This window comes from Solanum dulcamara, chromosome 6 (genome assembly GCF_947179165.1).
Source record: "Solanum dulcamara chromosome 6, daSolDulc1.2, whole genome shotgun sequence".
Classification (NCBI taxonomy): Eukaryota; Viridiplantae; Streptophyta; class Magnoliopsida; order Solanales; family Solanaceae; genus Solanum; species Solanum dulcamara.
The window spans coordinates 47,768,495-47,794,794 of NC_077242.1; the positions used below are offsets into that span (position 1 = coordinate 47,768,495).

The 26,300-nt window shown below is 37.7% G+C and overlaps 1 protein-coding gene across 1 annotated transcript in view; it reads right to left on the minus strand.

Annotated features, from left to right (window-relative positions):
* Nucleotides 1-397: 397 nt before the first annotated feature.
* The window catches only part of LOC129891125 (uncharacterized), a 30,505-nt gene continuing 4,602 nt past the window's right edge, over nucleotides 398-26,300 (minus strand). The window contains exons 6-16 of the mRNA XM_055966382.1: nucleotides 19,343-19,474; nucleotides 17,643-17,770; nucleotides 13,277-13,319; nucleotides 4,997-5,080; nucleotides 4,242-4,283; nucleotides 3,683-3,753; nucleotides 2,230-2,283; nucleotides 2,023-2,128; nucleotides 1,848-1,916; nucleotides 1,028-1,171; nucleotides 398-884 (exon numbers count right to left, since the gene is read on the minus strand). Of these exons, the coding sequence (XP_055822357.1) occupies nucleotides 753-884; nucleotides 1,028-1,171; nucleotides 1,848-1,916; nucleotides 2,023-2,128; nucleotides 2,230-2,283; nucleotides 3,683-3,753; nucleotides 4,242-4,283; nucleotides 4,997-5,080; nucleotides 13,277-13,319; nucleotides 17,643-17,770; nucleotides 19,343-19,474 (1,005 nt within the window). The 3' untranslated portion in view covers nucleotides 398-752. The remainder of the gene's footprint in view (nucleotides 885-1,027; nucleotides 1,172-1,847; nucleotides 1,917-2,022; nucleotides 2,129-2,229; nucleotides 2,284-3,682; nucleotides 3,754-4,241; nucleotides 4,284-4,996; nucleotides 5,081-13,276; nucleotides 13,320-17,642; nucleotides 17,771-19,342; nucleotides 19,475-26,300) is intronic.

The window sequence follows — 26,300 nt, forward strand, 5'->3', positions numbered from 1 at the left end:
AATGTTTATGTTTTGTCAAATTACAAATGCTTTTGAAAAACTCATAATACAGTTCTCATGTAGCTTGCAATTACATATTAGGTCATTTGGTATGTGAAATAGGTGGATATTTCAGGATCAAGCAACAATAATAATAATAACATACATATAATCACTTTCTCCAAATACTTTTTCAATTTGCCTCTACCTTATGACACATGATGCCTTTTAAATGAATTTCTAGCCTATCCATGTCTTTGGTCACTTGGCTGTCCAATCACCATTATCAAATATACTAGTCTAGAAACCAAATTTATTAGTTACTTGTCAGTTCATAATGATCTAGACAATTACTCTGCAATTCATACATAAGCAGACGGCATATAAGTGTACGGCAAACATAAATGCGGAAATGTAGAAAATGCAATCTGCGGCGAATATTTCAAGGATACTCATAAAATTAACATAACACCAATTAGTTCCAAGGATATTCATAAAATTAACATAACACCAATTAGTTCATCTAATAAGACTAGTCCATAGGAGGAGGCAATAGCAACATAATCCATAATATTCCCTTCATTTACAAATGCATGTTTCAAACTTAGACGCTACATACTTATCTGCTAGGTATTCAAGAACAAGTACAGAGTTGCCTCTCAGAAGAGACTAGAAGATTATGTCTAGTTGTTCAGAGGGTCCACACACCGAGGATAACATGTGTAGAGTGCCAATTATTCTTGTTTCTTGATGTAATGCAGTATTTGGGAGAATTACACGTCTCCAATTTCAGAAGGAAAGGTAGTCTTTTCTATCGGCCAAGGAACCCCTGCCATCACTGCCTCAATCTCTTCAATCTTCCGCGGACATTTGCTCATGTTAACACATCCACTGGAAGTAACACACTGCAAGGACAAGAAAAGGAAAGATTTAACAGATAGGTACAACTTGACAAAGGTGTAGAGGTCAAAAAAGAACCACATCCATGCTAATAGGCAAATGATATAACAGTTATCCCAATAACACCAAAGGAAGTCAGTGAACACACCACATCACTTTCAATTCTGACTCCACCAAAAGCTCTAAACTTGTTGATCTCAACACGATTCAAAAACTGTGACACCTCTGGATTCTCCAAGGCAGGAAGTAGCAAGGCATCAATGAAGTAACAACCAGGCTCCACAGTGATCACCTAAAAGCAATCCGCACGATTATAGCATAACCAAATTTGCAATATGCTAATCATTCAAAACGGCAAGGGAACAATGTAAAGAGCCTGAATAGATTTAACTCTCTTTACTGAGCGAGACTCCATCCATATCTCTACTAGTGGTTTTTCTTTCATTATTTCTAGGAATAGTGAGGATTAAGAAACTTTATCTGGGTGGAGGTTTTGCAGACAGATACAAAAAATGGCCCATTGATGTCTAGATTCCATGAATTACTTTGAACCCAATGGACTATTTCAGCTACCATACGGCCATACCCACTATGTTGCTTTTAATATACTTTCATGTTATTTTAACCAAAAAACATAGAAGTTCGCTAGGTCAATAATCAAGCTTGAATTTATCTTTTTTAATTGTGGCAATAAGCTGTGACTTTGTCAAGTAAATTTTAAGACCAACAAATAATGCAGGTGGTATTGAAGAAGTCATTTCAGATCTATTAACAAAAGTGTCATTGAAAAGACATGAGCATGTTGTTTGTACTCATTACCATTGATCGATTGCATGGCTAACACGTCCATGTTGGGTGAATTTTCAAGAACCACATTAGTGGTTATTCAGTGACAATTCACGAAATAGTAGTTTAGACCTAATAGTTTAAATCGAATATGTAATGTCACCAAAACATAGACTACTGACCATTCCCTTCAAGAGCTTTCTGCTCGTACGTAGAGAGCTCAATCCAGGTTCTTTTGGTCTTTCAGCTCCCTGAAATTGTAAGTCAGTTATTCACCTCTTAATTGTATCCAGATAATATACGAAGAACTGCAGGCTACTTATCGAAGGAAGACATTAATCGAAGAAAATATTAAACCTTCAAGTAACCCCCAGGATCATGAGTGTCAATTCCAAGAAGGTGCCCCAATCCATGAGGCATGAAAACAGCACCAAGTCGCTCGGTCATCATTTTATCAACATCCCTTTGACCAAAGTAAAGAAATCCCTATTCCATATCAGCTATTCCAGACTCTATAGGACAGGGGCTCATGACAGAGTAATTCAACAAGGGAATAGAAGATACCCAACAAGTAGGTGCCCTTTCTTCAGTGATTCCAAAATGACCCTTTCAGCTAATCTGCAATTCATGGTGAAATACAAGTGAGAAACAAGAGACAATGATTTGTGTAAAGGCAGCTATTCATGCCATGTGGTAGCCGACAGTTAGACCCTATTTCACCTGATTTTTGGCAGTCATAAACACCTATAGATGCAGATAAAGCTTCATGTTTCTATTATAGCATAAACTACAACATGTTTGAACTTGTCATAGCATCTCATTATTTCCAAAAAAGAAGGGTAACGTCAATTAATTGTTCAGGGACAGTTTTGTTAGAATCTTTGTGAATATTCTAAAATATATGTAAATACAGTAGGTAGCTTAATTTACTCCTATAGAAATTTAGGTATTGATTTCCTTTCTTTTTTAGGACATCTAAACTTAGCTATTTTAACCCCCAATAGCTTGAGGGAATATCAAGCCGAGTTCCTCTTATTTTCTCTTCCAATTCACAAGTTTCACTAATTTCATGGTAAAATAAGACAGTTAAATTCATCTTCCGAGAATAGAACTTCAGCAAATTCTAACGTCAGAAACTTTTAGTTTTTTGCTTCATGATATTCCTGATACTTGCACTATAACCTTATTGATGGACCTTGACTCTAAAAGCTCTCCATGGAGCTTTTGGCCTTAGAGTTTTCATGTGCGTCAAATCGAGTTTGCTCAATCTGTTCAATTGACACCAAACAGACCTAGTGGATAAATCAGAAATACATCAGGAAAAAAAAACTAGACCAGAGAATGCGATTGGGAGAGGGGTATATAGTGTTTACACTCATTTCAAAGCTCCAAACTTACAAATTCTTTCTTCTGTCCATGTCCGAAGAGAGAGAACTAACTTTCTGAGGTTTGTGGTTAGGGATGTAGATTATTACACCCTCCATTATGATTTTGATGTCTAGCAAATTTTACATGACTCTAAAAGATTATTAAAACAATGACATAAAAACTTATCAAGTCAGAATGTTTACTCTAGAGAACTTTATGATAAGGGACGGACTCCAAATGTGTGTCTGTAGTTACTCTTCTCGTTTATCTAGATTTTTCTTTTTTGTTGATAATCTTTTTGTTTAGGGAACTATTGGAAGTGGGGCAAATGATATTCTGATTGCGTATAATAAGTAATGAGATATTCCACTTTCGAAAAGTGAACATCATCTTAACATCCTCAAAAAGAAATGTTCAATTTGAAATTGAGGGGACAAGCTACAATTCGTTATTTGTATGACCTAAACGAAATATAGAATCAACTGATTTTGCGAAGACATTAGGCAAAGCATATCATCATTAAGTGATCCAAGTTCTGCCATAAGTTTTCTAGCGATTCTACCTGTTGATTTGTGAATCAGAAAAAGAAAAAATGAAGATGATCTCAACAACTTATACCAAACTCAAAATTTGGACAGCAAAGTCGTACTTATGCATATCGACCCAACTCACTCCAGGCCTCATGGCAGAAATAACAGCATCATGAGCATCAAGGACAGCCTGCAAATAAGAGTGATAACATAATAATGAAACGTTTTGATATATTCCAAGGTGAAGTCAAAGCACATGAACATTGAAAATCACATTCAAAGGTCCTATAAGCTTCATATTCTGTCTTAATACAGGCCTTACCAATGGAAAAAAGTTGAAGGTGGAAGGCTCAAAGACGTACATAGTTTGCTGCATAAGTTCATGAGTGCGCTTCCTAACGAGTGGTTTCAGTCAGGTTAAGGGATCACTAGAGACTAAAGTCTGTATTTTGATCCTAAGCCAAGTAATGCACTTTTTAATAGAAAAACAATCTTGTCAGCTCACAACCACAGCTTGTGCACCAATGAAATGCACATCATATTTCCCCATTTTAAAGGAAAATCATCAACAAGAGAACATCATGCATACTCCATTGGAACCCTACATGGGCATGTTTGCTTTCCTACAGGCCTGACAGCAAAAGCATTATCGTATTACGTGCAGGAGAGAATGCTCACAGTATATAAAAGTGACTGGTCACGAGTAAATTTCCCATTTACCTGCAAAATTCACAAGTGGAAATTTTAAGGAATATAAGCATTACAGGTTATAGCCAAAACACACCAGGAGCTGCACCATAGTATAGATGGTCAGTGCTAAGAAGTAAAATAATTGATACTTGTGCAATTTAAAGTAGTGAGCACAAGAAGAGGGGAAGCTATGCGGAGAAGGTATCCAAGCATACAGATACAATGGTGAGTAAGAACTTTCTATAGATTAAAGACCACATTTTTTTACAGTTAAACATTAACTCCCAACTCTAGATCAATACTTGTCTACTAGCAACAAGCACTACTGGCACATAGACCTATGATGTAAGAGCCAATCATGCAGTGGCTACTCAAAAAAGAGCTAAATATGGGATAAAAAACTTAGTGATTGACATGGCAGATGCCTCACTATCAATGCTTTGGATAAGAAATAAGCAAAAAGAAAATGAACAGACTGAAAGAGATCCAAACAAATGCATAAACAGAGTATTCAACAAGCAAATTATCACAATATAATTTATGTATAATAATTAACAATGTTACAGTGTGCTTATGTGTTCCAGGAACACATGGTCCACATTTCCTCCAGATCACTGAAGAGCATATATATTCTTCATGTGAATGTTTATTGTTATATTTCTAGGTGAAAATCGCTACAAGAACTTTAACATGCAAAATAAAAGTACAATGTACCTACAAATGTGAAGGACACATGTACTCACTGGAAAGGAACAAGTTATGTCAGCCCCGTAAAAGTGGTATTCTGCTCCCATATCTAGAAGTGTCATATCTCCCTCTTGCAATGTCTGCACAATGTAAGACAAATAAGAGAGCATATTCGTGAGAAGTAAAAGCACGGGAAAATATTATCAAGATGCATAAACTAATTGTCTTTCATTGATTTACATACAGATTTTACACAATCAATAGACCTATCAATGTGGGACAATTAATACATTATTATATACCCTAACTCCCCCTCAAGCTGGTGCATATAAGTCATATGTATTGAGCTTGTTACAGATGTATTTTATACAAGGACTTGTGAAAATATCTGCAAGTTGATCAACTTCACAAACTTTGTAATAATATCTCCTGAGAGCATCTTTTCTCTCTGACGAAGTGATAATCAATCTCAAGTTTAGTCCTATCATGTAACACCGAATTTGATGCAATATGAAGGGTGTCTTGATTATCACACAAAAGTTTCATCTGACTAATTTCTCCAAATTTCAACTCCCAGAGCAACTATTTGATCCAAACTAGCTCACATGTTGCCATAGTCATTGCTCAATATTCTGCCTCTGCACAAGATCGAGCAACCACACTCAATTTCTTGCTTGTTCAAGACACTAAATTATCTCCTACTCAAACACAATATCCACATATGTAAAACGTCTATCAAAAGGTGATCCTTCCCAATCAACATTTGTGTATCCAAGCCTACGCTCATGGCCTTAATTCTCGACTGGTAGTCCTTTGCTTTGGGCTGATTTTATATACTGAAGAATGCAGACAACTACATCCCAATGATTACTATAGATAATTACTACAAGTAGAGTACATAAACTAACTTACAACACTCACTGAAAAGGAAATGTCAGGTTTATGTCACATGTAGTAATTCAACTTTCCAACCAACCGCTTGTATTTTGCAGGATCGCTAAGAGGCTCCTTCATCATCAAGGTCATCGTGGAGAAAAACATTTTTAATGTCCAAATGATAAATAGGTTAATGGCGAGCAACAACCAAAGATAGAAAGCGGTAGACTTTTTCTATTTTAGCCATGGGAGAGAAAGTATCACTGTAATCAAGTCCAAATATCTAAGTATATTCTTTAGTAACAAAGTAAGCTGAGAAGATTGCCAAATTGACCGAAAAGTTGTTGGTTGATAGAGTTGGATGGAAAGTTCCTAAAAATAATCTGGAAGTAATGAAGGGAGGTCTAAAGGCTCGGTCGAGTTCTAAGTGCAAATGGAAGTTTTGAATGGTTGTAGGGTAACACGAACTTGACCGAAAAAATCAGACAAAAGGAGTTATCATATTAGGGTTTTGGAGATCAGAAACTGACGAAAAACTGGATATTCTGGCTCGGAACAACTTTGTGATCTCCAAGAACCAGATTTGCTTCCAAAGGTGGCAAGCCTCACGCGTGAGTTGGGTGTGGGTCTTTTGGTTGAAATGGAATGGCTTTTCTTTTAATCTTTTTATTTGTTTTTATCGTGAAGGGAAGCCTTGGAGTAACTGGTAAAGTTGCTGCCATGTGACCAGGAGGTCACGGGTTCAAGCCTTGGAAACAGCCTCTGGCAGAAATGCAAGGCAAGGCTGCGTACAATAGATCCTTGTGGTCAGGCCCTTCCCCGGACCCCGCGCATAGCGGGAGCTTTAGTGCACCGGGCTGCCCTTTTTATCGTGAATGAGGGAAACAACATAATGAAGGTAGTCACTCAACAAAGATTGATCTGAAATCTTATCCAAATCCAATATAGACCTCTGGGTTCATAAGTTGCATACATCAGTGCACTTACACTTTCCATCTATTGTAATGATAAACGACACATCTCGCCAAAAAAAAACTATATAGATCTAATGCATCACTGACGATGCAGCTTCAAGTGGCGCGTGAGCGCACGTAGGGTTGTTGGAGAGTGGGGAGACCCTATGGTTTCTCCAGAACACTAAAGGATAAATAACGCAAAACATCCCTTAGAAAATCATCGAAAATTGAAGCACGACGACCAGCTATCTGAGTTCTCTTTCTAAGATGTTTCTCACCACTGCTCTGATAACATGTGAGAAGTAAAGGCATGGAAAAATATTATTAAGATGTTGTAAGATGCTGAAAATTCTTATGAAAGTGAGTTAGAAAGAAAGGAAATTACTAGTGGTAACAAACTGTAAGAATCTTAAACACAATTTATAGCCAATAAATTTGTATGTATGGAGTGGACAAAACTCCCAAAAATTGATATTCAAACATATATTCAATAATCTTTAAAAATAATCCTGACAAATATTTATAGGATGCACTTGTCTACAAAAAACAACTAGAAAACCGAAAAGTCTAAACTTATAGTAGTATTGGTAACTACTTGAGAGAATCAAGAAGGCAGTTACTTTATGTTTGGCTAACTGGTCCATGTACAGTTCCAGAATCTCTATTTCCCCTTTCACACTTTCTTTTTTCTAAATTATGTCTTCAAAGGTGGGGTCATACCAGTGCACCCCCCTTGAAAAGACGCCATGTCCTCGAGGAGAAAAAAAGGAAACTAACCAACAAATAAGTCATACTCCTCCCAACTAGCTGCTTTTTCAACAAGACGATGACACCATTGAATGAGTAATTCTAAAGTTGAAATCACAGGTCCTTTCACCTAACGGTGGGACGAAGCAAGGAACCATGAAAAATTGGATGTACATTCACCATTAGAGGCAGCTGCAATTCGTAAGCAACAAGAAACATTTTGCGAATAATTTATATGGACCAAAATAGTGATGAGACTTCTCATTAGGACATTTGGCAAGACTCTTCTGACGATAAGGCTGCATACGAAATAAAACAGCATCACCCACGTTAAAAGGCAATTTACGTCACTTTGAATCAGCTTGGGATTTCATACGAGATTGAGCCTTCAAGAGATTGGAGTGCAGTAATAAGATCTGGTAACGCACCAAAAGTTGCACTTTAAGATCAGCATGTTTAGTTTCACCGGGAACAAAAGGCTGTCATGATGGTGGCTACCTCCCATACACAACTTGAAAAGGAGTCATGAGTCGATGAATGGTAGCCCGTGTTGAAAGAACACTCGGCCCAAGCTAAATATTGATACCACAATTTAGGACCTGTTTGACCATAGATATCCCAAGTAGTTTTTGGGAAAAGTTTTCGAAAATTTGTCTGGCCATAAAATTTGTCAATTTTTGGCAAAACAATTAGGGAAAAAAAACAGATCCCAAAAACTAGAAAAAAGTGGTTTTGGGGCAAAAATCTAGTTTTTGGCTTCTTTTAAAAATTTAAAACTTACCCCTAACTTTTATATTTTACAAAAAGAACACATTAATTATTACTCCAACTATAATCTATCTATCCAACCAAGCCTTCATTAAACCATTCCTATATATAAAGAACAAATGAATTTACGACCAATATACAGAAGCAAGTTACACCTAAAAAGTAGAACCCTAGTGAAAATTGTTTTGCTAGACTATGGGGCAATCCACGGAGAAGACACAATAAAAGGTAATTTGCTAAAATGTACATATGTTTTCTTGTTGTATGAATTTTCTTAGGTAATTGTGCTATTAGTAGTTTTTATTAAAATATCGTGTTATGATTTTGGATAATGTATTATCTAGTTCGTTAAAAAAATGACCATTTTGTGTCAAACTTATGGTATTTTTAATAGTTTTTAGAACTTCTGGGTATAAATCATATTTGATGTTTTTTTTTAAAAGAAAAGTGAAATATGTTTCCCAAAAACTTTGGCCAAACACATGTTGAAACTTCACCCAATACTGACTTGTCAAAAATATTTGGGAACCCATAGCCAAACGCTAATTTAGGCTTTTCATGAGCAAAACAACGCAAATGGCTTCAAGGAAAGAAGTGACCATACGAACAAGACAATTACGACTATGAGGAAAAAGTTCTTGCTAGAAAGCACTCAAGAAAATAACATCATGATCTGAAACAGAACATGGTAATCCATGTAATTGAATAATTTCCCTACAAAACAAAGAGCCACTGTTTTGGCAGTGAACGGATGAGATAAAGCCAGAATATAACTATATTTGCTGAACCTACCCACTAACACAAGAATAGTGTCATCACAATTTGAAGAAGGAAGACCCACAATAAAGCCCAGGGAAATGTCTTCCCAAACTCGGTTGGGAATCGACAAAGGAACCAAAGTTTCATATTTATTTTGCTGACAAATCAAATAATTCTGGACAAACAACTTAATATCCTGCTTCAAACATGGCCAGAAAAAAATTGCAGATAACTCTTTTGAGAGTTTTTCAAATATCCCCCATGTCCTCCTCTTGATAGAGAGAATCCTGTGCCTCAGCTAAAATCTTGGCTTTAACCTTGGGATAATTAGGAATTACCAACCGCGATTTGTAGTAAAGATGGCTGGCAGACGATGAAAAATCCGAATGAGAAGAAGGGACAACAAAAAGTTTATCTAAAAGTTGCTTGGTATATGGATCAGCTTTAAGTGCTTCCCTTAAAGTGCTAAAATCCAAAGAAACAGGCATTCCTATAGTCAAAAGATCAGAATGTTCAAGGCAGCGAGACAGCGCATCAGCTTCTTTATTTTCACTACCTTATAGAAAATAGTGAAATCAAACGGCAATAGCTTCATCAACAAACGATGTTATTCAGCAGTAGTTATCCTCTGATTCAGGAGATATTTTAGGCTGCAATGATATGTTATCACGACAAAATGCTGACCCAATAGATAGTGCTTCCACTTTTATAATGCAAGAACTAATGATCATACGTAGATTTAACTCTACTAGAAAAGGAATATCCCTTACTGAAATTACTGAAATAGGTTAGAGGATGACTTTGTTGAAGTAGAATGGCACCAACACCATCAGTTGAAGCATCACATTCAACAGTAAATTGTTGAGTGAAATTGGGTAGATGAAGAACAAGTACTGATGTCAAGACTCGAGACACTTTTAAGATGCTGAAAAGCCTCTTCTGTTTTTGGATTCCATATGAAAGCATCCTTTTTGGTCAAAGCTGTTGAGGGACGAGCAAGAATACCATAGTTCTTGACAGCCCTCAGTAATAACCCGTAAGTCCCAAAAAACCTCAAACTTCCTCCACATTCTTTGGCAGAGGACATCCAAGACTGTGGATATTTTTTCTGGATCCACAGCTACTTCTACTCCCTTTCTGGAAATCACATGACCTAAAAACCAATCTGAGGTGGTACAAACAGACACTTCTTGGGATTAGCAAAAAAGATTGGTGGAAAGGAGGTGAAGAACTATCTAGAGATGGTTTTGGTGTTGCTGAAGGGTAGGATTATAGATTAAACAAAGTCAAAGAAAACCAAGATGAATTTTCTGAGATATGGTCTGAAAAGGTCATTCATAGCGGATTGGAAAGTGGCAGGAGCATTAGTGAGTCTGAAAGGCAGTACAAGAAATTCATAATGCCTAGAATGAGTTCGGAAAGTTGTTTTATGGATATCCGCTGATTGGACACGAATTTGATGGTACCCTAAATGAAGATCTATCTTTGAAAAAATAGTGGCTCCATCAACTCATCCAGTAACTCATCTATATTAGGAATTGCATATTTATTTTACCTTATTGAGGATGCGGTAATCAACACAAAACCTCCACAAATCATCTTTCTTTTCACTAGTAAAACGGGCTAGCGAATGGACTTGAACTAGGACTAATGAAATCAGATTCTAGTAAAGCAGCAATTTGGTTCTCAATTTCAGTCTTTTGGCCATGAGGGTATCAATAAGGTCTTATGTTTGGAGGTTTAGAATTTGGTAACAAAGGAATAGCACAGGAATGTGCTCTAAATGGTGGAAGAAATATTGGCTCAGAAAACAGAGACCGAAACTCGTCTAAAAGTGTTTGAATTGGATTACCTGGATTCTTTGACAATTTGTTAAGAGATTGAAGGGAAGCCGTAGTGGAATTTGTCGATCTCACCCATTGCAATTTGTAATGTTTCCCTTGCCAATAAAAAATTATGAACATATCCTTCCAGTTAGCTTGAATGACATTAAGAGAAGCTAACCATTTGATACCGAAGACTAAAATCAGCCGCTCCAATTGCAAACGGATAGTAATCTTGAGTGATGGAAAAGCCCCACAATTGAATTTGAAGATTCCGACAGACTTTCTTGCACCGGATGATGTCCTCGTTTCCTATTTGCACACTGAATGTTACTGGAAATTTATGCTCCTGTATAATGGCATCTGCCACAAAATTATGTGTGGAACCACTATCCACAAGTATCAAAACCTGTCTTAATTGATTTCACCCTACAGCTTCATTGTATTACCAACTGAATTTCCCGAGATGGCATGGAAAGAAATTTCAGCAATGTCAGTTTCTTGAGGGTCGCAATCATCAACACCTGTAGCACTGACTTCATCAACATATTCAATTGATCTCCTCATGTAATCCATCTCCATGAGAGAAAGTTTTGTAGATTTGCATCTACGACTGGGTACAAATTTTTCATGGCAACGATAAGAGTCCCTGCGCCATAAATTTCTCCTCTCGGTATCCCATGATCGAATTTGAAAAGGTTAGGACACAACTGGGTTGGAAGAAACATTGCTTCATAAATTTTGATGTGCAGAGGAAGAAGTAGCGTTGTTTTGGGTATATTTAATAGGATGCAATGAATTGTGTGGTGGGTCTGTTGGTTGGGGTCCAATTGAGCCCTCTATTGCTGCGCATTGGGCTTAATTTATTTTCAAATTCAAGTGCCAAACTCATAGCCCTGTAAACGGCTCTAGGCTTGTGAATCCTAACATCAAATTTAAGTTCCTCTTTTAGCCCGTTCATGAAAATACCTAAGAGAAAATGATCTGGATTCTGGAAAGTTTGTGACTCTAGATGAATGTTTTGCAAATTTTTGACGGTACTCCCATATCAAACCTGTTTGTCGGATGCTACAAAGATGCTCGTACGGAGTTTGAAACACCACAGGACCATAGTTTTCTTGCAATTCTTTAACAAGTTCTTCCAAATAGAGAAAAGTTTGTTCACGATTAATCCAAGAGAAAAGATCAAGAGCATCACCTTCAAGATATATAGCAGCAATGTCAACTTTGTGTTCATCTGGAGTTTGATAGTAGCAGAAATACTTTTCTGCCTTCAAAATTCAACCTTTAGGGTCCCCTCCTTCAAATCTAGGAAATTCCATCTTCGTGTATGGCCTCCGGGAAGGATTTTCCGGCCATCCTGGATTATCAATGTCTTCTTCCTCTTCTTGCCAAACGTATGAGTTTTTCCTCTATTACGAGTTCAGTGACTAGTTTCCTCTTGTTGGGTGAGGCCAGTCTGGCCTTTCAGTGTAGCAATGCTGCCAGTGAATCAATTGTATTTAGTTTTGATGCTATGGAAGATAATTGTCGAGCAAGGGATTCAACATTGGGGATGTCTTCTTGAGAAGTAGAAGATATGGTATTGACCATGTCGGATCGATCTGCTCTCCAAAATGTTAGAAACTGGAAATTCTTATCAAAGTGGGTGAGAAAGAAAGGAAACTGCTACTTGTAATAGATTGTACAAAAATCTAACACAATTTACAGCCAATAAATTTGTCCCATGGAGTGGACAATACTCCCAGAAACTGATATTCAAACATATATTCAATAATATTTAAAAATAATCATGACTAAATATTTATAGGATACATATTGTCTACACCAAACAACTAGAAAACTGTAAAGCCTAATCTTTTAGTAGTTGGAATATTGGTAACTGTTGGAGAGTATCAAGGAGGCAGTTACTTCATGTTTGGCTGACTGGTTCCATGTGCAGTTCTAGAATCTACTACCCTTTTTACGCTTTCTTTTCCTAAAATATGTCTTCAAAAGTGGGGGGTCATATCAGATACATACACTAATTGTCTTACACTGAGCCCTATTTATATTCAAACTTTGCACAATCCATATCCTTATCAATGTGGAACACTTATTATATTATTATAATATACCAACTATCTAACAATATTAGTGCAAGGTAAAAATGTCAGCATACAGCAGACAAATAATGGTTTCCAGGTTGACGGCCTTTCTAAAGACATTCAAAATAATCATTTCTATCACACCGAAAGGAAAAGATGGTTACAACACCACTATGCAACCACAATAATTAACATAGATAACAATGAGGCACTTGATTTATGTTTGCCCACAAAATGAAATAAGTTCTCGTACAACTTCAATACAGATCGGACAACCAGCAGTATAGGATGGATATAAAAGACACACACAAGCAACATACCTTGTCATTTGGAGCTGCTGCATGACCATAATGAAGTACAGCACTGCAATAGAATGTGATAGTGTTGGCAGATAATTTGAAAATTGATCTCAAACCTCGTTTAACTTTATCATTAACTATGCTTCAATCCCAAGCTAGTTGGTTCAACTCTTCACTATTCACAAGTAAGATAAGTTGATTCCAAATTTAAACACCCTACCCATAAAGAGATTGAGTCTCACATACTGACAAAGGCAGAATCCGATGCTATAGGCACACAACTGAATTTGGTCGATAAATTATAATTTAAGACCTTCACTTGTATTTCTATTGGCTAATATTTAGACAGCTACAAAAATAAACTAAGCAGCAACATCCCTAATCTCAACTTGTTGCCTAGAATCAGGAGTAAGAGTATAAAGAGACAAATAATTCTTCCTACTTTTCTTTCTTAACCAGATGACCCACTACCCTGTTTAGCAAGTTACTTAAGTTCTCAAATAAGGTGACCTGATTCCCCTTGTTTGTGAGAACCATCCCACCCAGAAGTATAAGCTATTAGAGACGGGAAATTTTACTTATTTATTTATCCCTCGCGTGTGTTCTTTTTCTTGTACAAGGAAATCTGGTTGAATGACCGGTGGTGATGAAACATGAATCCAGGAGCTTTGCCTTTCCGAACCATGTTGAATCATGTGAACTATCTCATTTAACAGTTTAAGTTATTAGAGATGACAGTTGTATTTTTGTATTTAGGTCTGCAACACTCAACTCCCCCAGAACCAAAACTCGGGTCTTCATTCCTAAGTTTATCACCCTTCATACTTTTTCAGAAAAAGTTTACATCCCTCTATCATCAGTTCCAACTAACCACATCCAAGTCGTGCCAATCAAAATGAGTATCAGTGTCAGAATATAATTAGATACAGAACTAAGAGAAGAGTCAGAAGCACCTAATTCTGACCTGGGATCTGATCAAAACCATGAGGGCATAGACTGAATTTTAGAAAGGGAGTGGGCATATAGACATCTCTCCAGAAACATCAAGTATCCTACAACCTCGATAAGATAGTGACGAACTTTTTTATTACCAATGCAAACTCCTTAAATTAAACAAGGAAAATACGACAAAATGTGGTAGAAACAAAGGAAAATTTCTTCTTTGAATTATATTCCCTTTAATGAAAGACGCGGACAAGGTGACCCTTTATCCCCTTACCTGTTTAGTTTGGCTATGGAAGGTTTCAGTTGCATGATAAAAATAGCAATTTACAACAATTGGTTAAAGAGTTTCAGAATAGGGGAGGGTGGTCTGGAGATATGTCATCTGCTATATGCAGATGAAACCATTATTTTTTGTGAAGCTACGGTGGAACAGTTGACTTATGTCAGCTAAGTTGCTCGGACTCGGGTGCGGGTGTCCGAGACGGATGCGAATCCGAGAGTCGGATTCGGAAAAATCTAAATTTTAAGATTCGGAGATGCGAATCCGAGTATGGATACGGGTGCGGGAATTCGGCTAAAAATATGCAACATTATAAAAATAGATTTATAAAGATATTCTAAATTATCAAAAATGTTGACATGCTACTAATAAATTTAAAAATTATCACTCATTTTATAAGAAAAAAATAATGATAAATAGCATAACCTAGATATTTACATAAAATTTGATTATTTACGGTAAACATGGTACAATTTGTAATTAAAGTAATTTGGTTGTCTCTTTCTTCTTCCAAGAAATCTTTCTTCTTCCAAGAAACTTTTTTCACTTCTCTCTAGTCTCTACTTCTTTTCCCAAGACAATTTATAATTAAAGTAATTTGTTTGTCTATTTCTTTTTCCAAGAAATCTGTCCTCTCTTTCTTCTTTCCTGAAACCTCTTTCACTCCTCTATAGTCTCAGCAACTTCTATTAGCTATTTATTTATTAGCTTCGTCGGAGAAAAAATTGTTCTTGACTTTGGTCAAAGTATCCGGATGGGGTTGACCGAATCTGAGACGCACCCCGCACCCGCACTAGTGTCGTGTTGAGACGGGTTCGGTGGCAAAAAAGAAGAGTCCGCGCAACATAGTATGTCAGAGCCATGTTGTGGTATTTGAAGTTGTTTCTGGCCTAAAGGTGAATTAGAGGAAAAGAAGTATTTTCCCCATCAAAGGGGTAACAAATATTTAATCTTTGGCTAGTGTGCTGGGGGGTGAAGTGGACACTTTGCCCAATGTGCATTTGGGCATGACACTAGGCCGGAAGTACAAAGAAGTAGAGATATGGGACAGCATTATCGAAAGGTCAGAGCACAGTGGAAAGCACAATATTTGTCTTTAGGGGGGAGGGTCACACTAATAAACTCAGTGTTGGACTCTTTACTTACATATGTGATGTCACTGTTTCCTATTCTTGCCAGTGTAGTGAAGAAGCTAAATAGACTAAGAAGAATTTTTTTGTGGAAAGGTATCAAAGAGGGGGGGATATAATCTGGTTAAATGTGAGGTCACTCAATTAAGCAAAGGACAAGGAGGACCAGGAAAAAGAAATATGAAAATTAAAAATAGATGCCTTCTGATGAAATGGCTTTGGAGATTCTGTGATGAAGAAACTTCTCTCTTGAAGGAGGAAACTGTCCACAAGTTTGGTCAAAACAGTCCTTGGTGTTCTAATGAAGTGAATTGCACTTATGGGATGGGTGTATGGAGGGATATCAGAGGTCTAAGGTCAAAGTCCAGGAAAACTCTAGAATCAGAGTGGGCAATGGTAACAATGTTAGGTTCTGCAATGGTAACAATGTTAGGTTCTGGAAGAATAACTGGATATGGAAAGTACCACTACAAGATACATTTCCAGATCTCATGTCACTATCTAGCAGTCCTGAGATTACTGTGTCGGAATGCTGGTCCCCCAGGGTTGGGATCTCAACTTCAGAAGGCAATTAAATGACTGGGAGATAGAAAGAGTAGCTGACTTGCTAAAAGAAGTGGGCAACTCTGGTGGGACAACAATGGAGCCTGACAGACTTAGATGGAGGCACATTTCAGAAAGAAGTTTCAGAGTAAATAAGTTATACAAGATAGCATTATGCAGGAGGAAGATTTGAGGATATGGAATGCTTCCCATGGCTAGTGGTGAAAAAAGGCATGCCTTACACATGAAGTGCTACAAAAGAAGGGGAGAGTTGTGGTGACTAGATGTTTTTTGTGGCTTCACATGGTTAGTGGTGAAAAAAAGGCATGTCTTACACATGAAGTGCTACAAAAGAAGGGGAGAGTTGTGGTGACTAAATGTTTTTTTGTGCAATGAGATTGGGGAGACAAACAATCACTCTTCCTACACTGTAAATTCACTGCTCAATAGTGGAACCTGTTTTTCAGTCTCACAAAGAAAGTGTGGACAATGCCTGAACACACGGCTCATCTAATGAGTTGTTGGATGAAAAGAGGGGGAAGTAAAAGTCAGAAAAAATGGAGGAGGAACCCTCTTGGAGACATGGAAGGTGTTTTGGAGACAAGGTCAGAACAGTTCCTGATGTGAAATGGAATTGTCTGATAAATTTATTTTTTTGGTGTGAACAAAACTGTAGAGAGGAAATAGAGGAGTTAGTAGAATTTCTAGGAGCTTTGAAAAGCTTAGAGTCTACCTTCTTTGTAACAATTTTTGATGGTGGCCAGCATTCCCAATGCTGAAGAAGACAACAGTACTAATTCTTAAGAAAAAAGGGAATAAAATGAATTCCATTTTCCTTTCAATGGTAAACTACCCAGAACTTAGGATTAAAAGGAAGGGTGAGGTAGTTTTTGTTTTTTTGGATAATAGGGTGAAGTTTCTTCTTTTAATCATTTCTCCTATAGTCTCACACCTCCTTTTGTTTCTTTAGGGTAGACTCGTTTAGTCTTTATCAAGACATCCTTCATGTTGTTCTCTCTACTTTCTCTTTCTACAGAACTCCCAGATCTCTGAGGGTAGCAGCCCATATACACGTAATGAATTAAGCTCATTATGAAGTCGATGTAACATGGTTATCAGAAAGTACTTCAACTAGGAAACTAAAATCAACTGAAATTTGAACCAAAGTGTCAGTCTCATTAGTCACCTGGAAGGAGGTATCTCTGAAAGAACCCACTCAGCTTACTTAATAGCCTACATATAATAAATACATGTCCAGACACTTAGATAACGTACTTCCAGCTCTGCAAGACAACACTGCAGCGAGCATGTCTCTTGGTTCAATATAGATCATACATATATAGATTACATAGAGACCAAAGACTCTCATTCTGCTATCCTTAGGTTACATAGCAGTTAGCATGCCATTGTCAGCTATTTGATTTACAATTTTTTAAATTTATAATGCATTTTTGCTTGAAATGGAAGATGCAAGGAAAAGCAAACTTACCTATTATCGCCAGTAGCACATATACATGTGTACGAACAATGCCTACAGCCGCCATACATGTAGGTATGGTAAAGAAACATGCTTTCTAACTGATATTCTTTCATCCCTACCTTTGTTTTCCTCAAAACCTACACAAAAATAAAACCGGTAGTAAAAAGATAAGAGAATAGGTGGAGAGCAGATAATATACTAGGACACCAATAGCTAAGAAACACAATAAGAAAGACACTAAAGAAAATTATATCATGAATAATCCCTAGAAAAATGATGGAAAGAGTAAGTGATACACTAGGAATAAGCTGCGTTTACAATAGCCAGATTAACTACACATAGGAGAGTGGAAATCCTTGCTAAAGAAAATATATTACTAAACCATTCAAGTGCTTTCCCAGCATTACATAGTAAAATTCTTTCATTAGGGAAAAGAAATTGGTTTCATATTTGATCGATTTCTAACACGTAAATGTTTGACTGCCACCAACCAAGGTCAACCTTGTCTCAACCAATTGAAGCATCACTCTCTCTTTTTAAAGAGCCTACTGACTCAACAACACATCCATAGAATACAATCATTTACTCTCTTTTTTCGGGATGAATACAAACATTTATCTCAAACGGTAAGGTGATAGAAGCAAAGAATTGCTCATTCCTTAAGGGATTAGAAGATGTTTCTGATTGTTTATTACCCCTAATCACCAACGTTGTGTTTGTATTTGTTATTTGGTGGGTTTGACAGAAAGATAAGTTAAACAAGAAAGGGAAGTATAGAAATACAAGAGGATCAATAATACAGCTGAAAAGAAAAATCTCAAAAAATATGAAAGACAGAAACCTGTCATGGCGTGCTGACTTGCAAGTTAATATATATCAACATTTGACTGTTAGAATCATCAAGGATATATAAGAAATAAAAACATTGGCCAAAAATGTTGCAAATTTTTCTGTGAAAAAAGGTGTCTCAATTTCCAATGTCTTGACAATTTCTTTTTATAATTGAGAAATCCCCAAGGGCTAGCTAGCACATGGTTCAAAACATGGCGGACAATGGGCCTGCTATTCTACCTTTCTCCACTTAAATACCAGGATTTCGTCCACAACAAGGTCTAAATGCATGATATGCACCTAACCAACATATCACGCACTACGCTCGAAAAAAGGAAGGGGGTCGATTTAGGCTCCTTCCCTTCAACTTCGTAGTTGCGCTAGCAGGTACTACGAGCCCTCTGTCCCACGCATCTAACCAGCTAGCAGCATAGCAGTTACAGTCACTCAATGGAGATGTTCACCTTTGTTTGAAATGAAGATGGATGAACAGGCACTTGAACCTGGAACTGATGGTATTCGGGGAAAACATGGAAGCGGTCACTATACTGGGGGACAAGACATGACTGCGACTCAAGAAAATAGTAGATGGGAAAGCGCCTTCTAAACCACCCCATTTATCCAAAAGAGAAGGGAAGGGGCCTATGTATTTGCATGACCCCTGCAGATTTAACCCTATCTATACCTAAAGCCACTCACTCCCCTAGCGGCTCTACTAAACCAAAGCCTTGCGGGCTGTCTTGACAAAATATTTTCCAGTAAGTTGCAGGTACCCAATAGGAGATGTACAAGATCTAATTAGCAAAATATGCAGGATATTATAACGAAATTAAGAAGACTAAATGAAATTTCCCATGAAAAAGTAGAACAATACTGACCTCAACATGAGCTTCAGAGCTTATGTCATTGGCATATTGTATGAGAGCAAGCTCTAAGTCAGACTTTACAACACGGCATTCAGTCAGGATAGGGTGCAATGTGTTTAAATCTGTCTGGAACTTCTCAATACCCTGTACAGTCCACAGGCATAACAGGTCAACAACCACTGTAGAAGTTTGAACACCAACTAGAACTGCTTCAGGAGTGGATATCAGCTGAATGACATCTTTCCCAGTTTGAAAAAAGTAATTGACAAAAATATATTATTGGGCAGGAAAAATGACAAGATAGCTAGACACTATGGATAGCTTTGAACTACCATATTTTCATTCACTAAATAACTGCTTGCAAACAAACATGCTGTTAGAATATGCTACTCACTATTTCTTTATTTTGAAAGAGGTAACATATCTTATATAAATAGTAAGATTATACAAAAGATTGTATACAACAACATATCCAGTGAAATCTCACTAAGTGGGGTTTGGGGAGGGTAGAGTGCACGCAGACCTTACCACTACCTCATGGAGGTAGAGAGGTTGTTTCCAAAAGACCCTCGGCTCAAATGCATCAAACCCAAGGAAAAGAAGAAGAAAACAACGAAGAAAGCAGTCGTTAATAATAAAAAGCAACCTCTTAATAAGAAAGAGACAATAACAACAATAAAATAATGTAATAATCGAACCACAATAAAGAACATAAAGGCAAGAACTACAAGGGTATGACTAGTACTACGACAAGCACTAACAATCCTAAACCTTCGCAAGGAAAGACAACACTCCACCTCTACTAACTTTCTACCCTAATAGGCGACCTTCACTCCTTCCTATCTAGAGTCATGTCCTCGGTAATATGAAGTTGCGCCATGTCATGTCGAATCACCTCTTTCCAATATATTTTCGGCCTACCTCTATCCCTCCACGTACCCCCTATAACTACTCTCGCACCTCCTCACTGGGGTGTCAGCGCACCTTCTCTACACGTGCCCAAACCATTTTAGGCTCGCTCCCCTCATCTTGTCCGCCACAAAAGTCACTCCCACCTTCTTCTGGATAACCTCATTCCTAATCTTATTGCTCCTATTATGCCCACATATCCATCTCAACATCTTCATCTCCGCAACATGCATCTTCTGAACATGTGAGTTCTTGACTGGCCAATATTCCACCCCATACAACAAGGACGGTCTAACCACCACTCCGTAGAATTTACCTTTAAGTTTTGGCGGTACCTTCTTATCATAAAAGACTCCAGAAGCAAGACTCCATTTCATCCATGTTACCCCAATGCAAGGTATGACATCATCATCGATGTCCCCACAATCTAGGATTACGGATCCCAAATACTTAAAACTCTATCTTGAAAATAGCCTGTGTGGCAAGCCTTACTTCCACGTCCGCTTCATGCAACGCAACACTGAATTTGCACTCCAAATATTCCATTTTGGTCCTGCTCAATCTGAACCCTTTGAACTCCAAAGTCTGTCTCCAAACCTCCAACCTAGCATTAACTCTGTCCTGTGACTCATCAATCAGTATTATATCATCTGCAAATACCAAACACTATAGAACCTTCTCCTGAATAGACCGTGTCAACTCATCCATCACCAAGGCAAAGGGGGAAGGGCTACGAACAGATCCCTAATGTAGCCTTATCTCAACTGAAAAATGCTCCGAGTCTCCTCCCACTATTCTAACCCGAGTCTTGGCTCCATCATATATATCCTTTATTGCCCTAATATAAACCATCGGGATGCCTTTAGCCTCTAAACATCTCCAGAGGACATCCCTCGAAACTTTGTCATAGACCTTTTCAAGGTCAATGAACACCATATGTAGGTCCCTCTTCCTTTCTCTATATTTCTCCACCAGTCTCCACACAAGGTGGATGGTTTCAGTAATCGATCGCCCTAGCATGAATCCAAATTGATTCTCGAAAATGGACACCCCTCTCCTTACCCTCATTTCCACTGCTCTCTCCCAAACCTCCATAGTGTGGCTTAACAATTTGATACCCCTATAATTGTTATAGTTCTAGATATCACCCTTGTTCTTGTACAATGATCATCCATAATTACAGGACTGTAAAGAGACCAAACTTACAGCTCCTCTATCATCTACAATGAATCTAAAACATCAAAAATTGAATCATGATCTTCTAGACATGTTCCTTTACACCATAAATACAAAAGTACCAAACATTTCAACTTTATCTTCTGGATATGACTTGATTTATCCTCAAAGCATCTTTTGTTCCTTTAATCCCATATTGTCCACTAAATAAAGGTTGGAATGACCTTTCGTCTCTCCTTTTGTCTTGAGTTGGTACCTTCTCTATTCAACTTGCTAGAACATCTACAATGTTCCTAGACATAGCCCAACTTATACCCCTGAAGCTGAGAAACATTCTCCATAATTGTAAAGTCACTTTACGGTGGAAAACAAATATATGGAATGTCTCCAACTCCTCTCCACAAAAAAAACATCTAGAACAAAAATGATATCCACTCTTATTAAGGTTATCCTGGTGAGCACTGATGCTTTGGCTAGTAACCAGGTGAAACATGCAACCTTGTAAAGTACTTTCACCTTCAACCTTGTAAATGGCATATGACAGGGGTGTATGCAACTACCTGCAATCTCGAAAGACAAGAAGTATGGTGGGAAATTGGAGCTGTTGGAAGTTTATTTGCTGGACCATGGATTCTAAGGGGGACTTTAAGGTATGCCTCGGAGAGAAAGAATTGCTCAAGAAACTCTATTTACATGGCTGAATTTTCTGATGTGATTGAGGATATGGATCTGATTCATCCTCAATTGGAGGGAGATAATTACACATGGACAGGTGGGAATAGCTCAGAATTTGGTTCCAGAATTGACAGAATATTGTAATCCACTGAATGGGGGGAAAAGTTCAACAATGTAAAGCAGGAACTGATGCCAAGAGTGTGTTCAGATCATTCACCAATTGCACTCACAAGCGGCAGTTGGATCTATACCAAATCCTATTTTAAATTTGAAGGATGGTGGTTGGAGACTGAAGGCTTTAATGACAGGGTCAAAGAGTGGTGGACATCTTTTGACTTTGAAGGAAGACCAGACTATATCTTAGCTTTTAAGCTGAGAGCTTTGAAGGTCAAGCTAAAAGAGTGGAGTTCAAATACATATGGAAATTTGGAGAAGAAGAAAAAAGAGTTGCTAAACAGAACCACTGAATTTGACAATATTCAACAGGCTAGACCTCTTTCTGTTGATGAAGAAATTCAAAAGGCCAATTTAAATAAGGAGTTTGAAGACTATGCTAAAAAAGAAGAGATAGCTTGGAGGAAAAGATCAAGGGCATTGTGGATTAAACAAGGAGACAAGAATACTAAATTCTTCCAAAGGATTGCAAATGTTCACAAGAGAGCCAATCATATTAATAAACTGGTGGTGGAAGGTAACGAATTAACAAAAGCAACAGATATCAAGAGGGAGATGATTTCTTTCTACAAGAAGTTGTACTGTGAGAGTGAAAGCTGGAGACCTTCTTACAACATAAATCCCTGCCCAGTGATCAGCAGGGAGGAACAACAAGATTTACAGAAGCCTTTTGAAGAAGATGAGGTCCTAAAGGGGCTCAAGGCTTGTGCTTTAGACAAGGCACCAGGACCTGGGTATACTATGGGCTTCTTTATTAAGTGTTGGGAGATTTTAAAGGGGGATGTGATGGCTACTATCCAGAACTTCCACTCACAGGAAGTCTTTGAAAAGAACCTCAATGCAACTTACATTGCACTCATCCCAAAGAAGAATGGAGCCAAAGAATTGAGAGATGTCAAACCAATCAGTCTCATTGGAAGTGTCTACAAACTGATTGCCAAAATCCTTACAGAAAGGTTAAAGAAGGTGATGCCAAAGCTGGTTGACACACAACAAATGGCCTTTCTGAAAGGAAGACAAATTACTAATGATGTCCTCATTGCAAATGAGTGTCTTGATTCAAGACTGAAGGATAAGATCCCAGGTATAAAGTGTAAACTTGACATAGAGAAGGCTTATGATCATGTCAACCGGAAGTATCTTCTTGGAATTTTGCATAGTATGGGTTTTGGGAAGAAGTGGATTAGATGGATGAAGTTTTGCATTAGCACTATCAGATTCTCAGTATTAATTAATGGTTCTCCTAAAGGTTTCTTTCCAGCAAGCAGAGGATTGGCACAAGGAGACCCACTATCACCTTTCTTATTTTTGCTAGTCATGGAAGGTTTGAGCAGTATGATTAAAATAGCCCATAGGAATGAATGGATAAGGGGTTTTAATGTGGACAAGGAGACGAACACTAGACTGGAAATCACCCATTTGCAGTATGCAGACGACACTTTGATTTTTTGTGATGCGGAAGACAGCCAACTAAAACTTCTGAGGATAATCCTCATACTCTTTGAGTCAGTATCAGGGCTGCACATTAATTGGAGAAAGAGTCACATCTTTCCAATCAATGATGAGCCAAGAATACAACAGTTGGTGGATATTTTGGGTGGAGAAATAGGACAACTACCTTCAACATATTTGGGTATGCCTTTGGGAGCCAAAAGCAAACCCAAAGAGATATGGAATGGAGTTGTGGAAAGATGTGAGAAAAGATTGTGTAGGTGGAAATCTCAATATTTATCAAGAGGTGGTAGACTAGTGCTGATCAGCAGCTCAGTTTTAGATGCATTACCAACTTACTTACTGTCAGTGTTTCACCTTCCTGGAAAGGTGGAAGAAAGAATTGATGCTCTGAGAAGGAACTTTTTTTGACATGGTGAGAGGGAATATAAAGGTTTCCACCTAATCAAATGGAAGACCCAGGTACTTTCCAAAAAACAGGGAGGACTAGACATCAGAAATCTTCGGAAACAAAACAAATGGCTTCTCATGAAGTGGCTGTGGAGACTTCCCTTAGAAGAACAATCTTTATGGGGGAAGGTGATCCAGGACAAATATGGGAAGGAAGGGCCTTGGAAGATTATGGAAGTGACATCCACATATGGAACAAGTGTGTGGAGATCAATTAGAAACTTATGGCATGGTTTCTATGCAAAAAAGATTTTAATGTGAATAATGGGAGGAAGATTAGTTTTTGGGAAAATAACTGGTTGGGGAATGGGAGTCTCAAACTCATGTTTCCAGATATTCATTACCTGAAACAACAGCAAGGGGCTACTCTCCATGAAGTATGGTCTGAACATGGATGTCACTTTCAGAAGACTGATGCAAGACTGGGAAATAGAGAGATTAGCTGAATTTTACGGTGCACTTCATCAGTTCCCAGGTTTCAAGGAAGGAGAAGACACTCTTAAATGGAAATGCCAGACCAAAGGATTGTTCACTGTGAGTTCTGCATATAGAGAGATGAACCAGATGGGATCCCAAGTTAACTTTTTGCCTTGGAAGCTCATATGGAAGGTCAAGATACCATATAAAGTGGCAGTTTTTACTTGGTTGGTGGTGAAAGAGGTTGTACTTACACAAGAGAATCTTATGAAGAGGAGAATACAGATGAGCCCAAGATGTTGTTTTTGTGAGCAGGTTGCAGAGACATTCAACCATCTCTTCTTACATTGCATAGTAGTTGGTCAGTTGTGGAATTTGCTTACTAGCTTTAGAGGCATGAGCTGGACTGTTCCTGAGAGAACAGAACAGGCTTTAGAGAGCTGGAATATGGAGAGCTATGGCAGCACAGACAAGAAAAGATGGAGAATTGTCCCAGCAGTTATTTGGTGGACCATATAGAAAGAAAGGAATTCTAGGAGTTTTGAAAACAAAAGCAGTCCCTTACACAAGATTAAATTGAATTGCATTATCACTTTTTGCTATTGGTGCAGTTCAGAGTTTATAGATGATCCTGTGGCTATTTTCGACATTCTAGGATCCTTATAAAGATGAAGGAGGATCTAGGGGCAGTTTTTTTTCTTCTTTTTTTTTTCTTTATCTTTTGCTTCTGATAGACACAACCTGTGGATGTAGGAAATGTTGTAAATTTTTGGATACCAGCTTTAAGCTGATGATTGATATACAAAATGTTACATTTATCAAAAAATGTGTGCTTGTGACCCCATTGTCATCTCCTCCATACAGAAGTTTATTCTTTAATGAAGTTCCCTAAAGAAAGAACAAGGCTCCCTACGAAATGAGGTGCTTTCCTTGGGTGGTTGTAGAAGGAGCATGTAGGATTTAACACAACCTTCAGAAAAACGGTTTCCAGAATTGTTACATGTGTTTGTTGTTTCGGGATATGTAGAGGTCAATCTTTTATTTCTCCATTGCGAAGTCACTTCACAGTTCACAAAGCTGGCGATATGTTCCTCAACACTCTGAAGTCTAAATGGTCTATGCCTAGGTCACGAACTCATGATTGGAACTGCTTCAGTGCTGGTACAGGAAAGGCACCAACAAAACAAATTATCCCAGTATGGAACAGTTTATATAGCAGAAATAGGATACCATAAAGGAAAAAATGATCGCAACTTAGAAAATCCATAGAGCAAAACTTTGTTGCCCATCAGACATAAGTCTAGTTGTAGTATACACATAAGTTAGTTTTACCTATTAGGCAGGATTTCGGGACATTTCAGTAAGTTACTGAGATTGAAGATAGTGCAATGTGTTGCCTATTGCGAAAGATTTTTCAGTTGCATTGAGCCATTGACTGACTTACATTTCAAAAAGCAATCATGATTAAATTCAATTGTATAGTGCAATGTGTTGCATATTGCGAAAGATTTTTCAGTTGCATTGAGCCATTGACTGACTTACATTTCAAAAAGTAATCATGATTAAATTCAATGTATTTTTTCAATAATAAGTTAACAACATACAAAGGCGGAGAATATTATTTTGTGTATTATAAGAATGGCTCCTTAATAAATTGGTGGAAAAAGTTGTAAGCAATTGAACAATACAGGTAATATTTGTCAATATATCACGACTG